This window comes from Corylus avellana, chromosome ca4 (assembly GCF_901000735.1).
Source record: "Corylus avellana chromosome ca4, CavTom2PMs-1.0".
In the NCBI taxonomy this organism is placed as follows: Eukaryota; Viridiplantae; Streptophyta; class Magnoliopsida; order Fagales; family Betulaceae; genus Corylus; species Corylus avellana.
Window position 1 is genome coordinate 24,745,038 of NC_081544.1, and position 2,638 is coordinate 24,747,675.

General features: G+C 43.6%; 1 protein-coding gene across 1 annotated transcript; it reads right to left on the bottom strand.

Moving 5' to 3' along the window:
- Positions 1 to 247: 247 nt before the first annotated feature.
- Positions 248 to 1,521, bottom strand: LOC132176939 (TNF receptor-associated factor homolog 1a-like). Its single transcript, XM_059589101.1, has one exon. It carries the CDS (start codon positions 1,504 to 1,506, stop codon positions 439 to 441), a length of 1,068 nt encoding a protein of 355 aa, XP_059445084.1. The 5' UTR covers positions 1,507 to 1,521; the 3' UTR covers positions 248 to 438.
- Between the last annotated feature and the right edge of the window lie 1,117 nt (positions 1,522 to 2,638).

Here is a 2,638-nt window from a genome sequence, read left to right on the forward strand (position 1 = left end):
CCGTGTAAAATGTTAGATAAGAAGACAATTCTAAACTTGCTCAACACATTATTTTGTTTCTTAGCAAATGCTTCTCTCTATCCAATTTAAACCAAGTCCTGAAAAATTCCTTCGAGTTACCACAAAGCCGAGCACGCACGCCACAATCATATGGATATGGTTCAAATTACAGGCAACCAGGAGCCAACGACATCGACAATGTGGCTCAAACTATTACGGTTCAACCGGTAACTAGGACCCCGAGAGATATAGAAAGCCTCATTTTTTTAACTACTTCAGAGCTGTAAGCAAAGGTGGACAATATTCTTTACAAAATGTTTTCTTGTCAAAGGATAATAACCTCACTCCAAATCTAAGACCCAACAATTTCCTCAAATACATTATTACAACGGACAGGAACCCACTACTTTGCAGGCAGACTCCGTCATACTTCCCTTTTCAGTGCCCATTCGAAGGCCGGAAAACTGTATAACCATTGACACCACAAGCCAGATTTGAATAATCTGGATTATAATGGGGGTAAACATCGCCCTCCAAGTTCCTCATGCCAAGTACAGATAAATCAGAACCAGCCCGGTGCCAATGGTTCGAAATTAACCCATCTACCTGCCCATTTACATAAGGTAAAGCATTAGCTTGTGGAATGAAATCCCTCGTTGAGTCATAATGGCTGCTAGAAGACTGATAATGGGGTTGAAACCCATTCTCATGGTAACTCTGTGTTCGCTCAAACCTGCAAGGGCTAGATGAGGACCCCAAATCAGCCGACATGCCCATATCACCAGGAAAAGAAAACTGTCTATTTAATAGCTGCCCATTGCTGATAGTCTGAGAAACTGTGCTTGCCTTTGCTGCCTTCCCAACACTATGTTCATCGTCAAGCAGGTCATTGATGATATCCAGATGCTGGAACGGGAACTCCTCTCCCGACACACCTTGATTCTGCCGGCCAGATATACTGGCAGGGAACTTGGAGGATAATTGTTCCCACGATCCGCTGTGCACAGGCCTATACAAGCCCAGGTTTTGAACGTCATTAAGCAGCGAAGACTGATCATAGTGCATGTTTCTGCTGGATTCCCTTTGAGAAGTCTCCATCCAGTTGTGTCCATTCTGCAAAACGTCCCGCATTACCAAGCCATAAGGAATACCCGGGTCAATCCTCTCAGTGCTTTGGGATAAAAACATTGGTGCTGATACCAATGTAGCTGATTGAGAGAATGCCGAGGATTGGCTCAACCCCGAGCCTTGAGAGTTAGGATGAGTAAAACCACCTGTACTTGAGGCAACAGGGTTACCCACTAATACTATGGCATTTCTATAGGACTGGGGAATATAACCATGTGTTGCTGGTGAGGGTTCAGGACCTAACCGGCCAGTTGCACTCGCTAAACGGGCAAGCAGAGGGGGTGTTTGAACCACGGAAACAACAGGAGCAGTTGGCCTGGGACCAGGAACTAAAGGAGCACTGGAGGGCCTTGAAATCACAGGTACTTGATGTGCCATGGCTTTCTCAGTTGGTTTTGGACTTGCAGCCTTCTGGATCTCATGTTTGGCACACCAGCAAATGGGGATGAAGTAATTGAAGGCAGAGCTTTATCAGTCTGTTGTGCGACATTTGAAGAAGCTTTCCCAAGTGGGACAGGATCCACAATAGCACTACTACGGAAGTCCACCTTAAATCGAGCAGTGGAAGTGGGATTCATGGGCAGGCTTCTAGGAGAGAGGATGGTACTGCTGATGTCTTATCTTTAGAGGGTCTTTCCACATCAATCTGTTCTTTCATGCTCAGTTTCTTCTGCAGCAAGACAACTTCTTCCTATTACGTAGAAGAGTGAACTCCAATCATGTCAGTCATACCAATATTTGTTCTTAATAAAGAAAAAAGAAAAGTAAGCTGAAACCATGGGAATAAAGTGGCACTCTGGGGAAAAACAAAAAACGGGAGATTTGAAAAGAGACAACAGAGGACAATTTTACATATTAAGCACATCCATTAAAATCCACCTTGGACTATGCTGCAAGAACACGTATGATGCAGTTCTTTAATTGGTACATGTGATTCAGATGCATTCCTTAGCATTGGTTAAATCCTAACTTTAAAGAAAAACAGTTTTTTCCTGGTGTCCTTTCTCTTGTGCTCCCGAATGCAATAGGAAGAAATAGGAAGCCAGAATGTTAAAAACCATTTTCGCCTTAAGAACTAAATCTTAATAAAATACAAGACAATTAGATGAGAAAAACCATTTAAAATAATATTTCAAACAAGGGTTAAATACTAAATACCCCATGAGGTTTCACAACTTTATTTTTTCCTCCCTAGAGTTTGATTTTTATCACAGGAGGTCCCTGTGGTTTTGATAATAGACAAAATTAATCTTTCTGTCAGTTGACCGTTAGTTAACTTAACGGAATTTCACGTGGACCAATCAGATATTGACACGTGGCACCTACTTAATTTTTTTTAAAATTAAATTAAAAAAGGTTACCCCCTCGGTTCCAATGCCCTTGGGCACCAACGGCAACAGGGTGGCTCGTGGCCGAAACCACCCCCAATGGTGGTTGGGGGTGGTTTCGGCCACCCACTTGGGCAACATCGGGGTGGCTCGGCCACCCCGTTGGAGCCAAGGGGGTGGCC

Bases quoted from the DNA above. Each gene is read 5' to 3' on its own strand.
- LOC132176939 (XM_059589101.1), bottom strand. From the start codon at position 1,506: ATGGCACATCAAGTACCTGTGATTTCAAGGCCCTCCAGTGCTCCTTTA.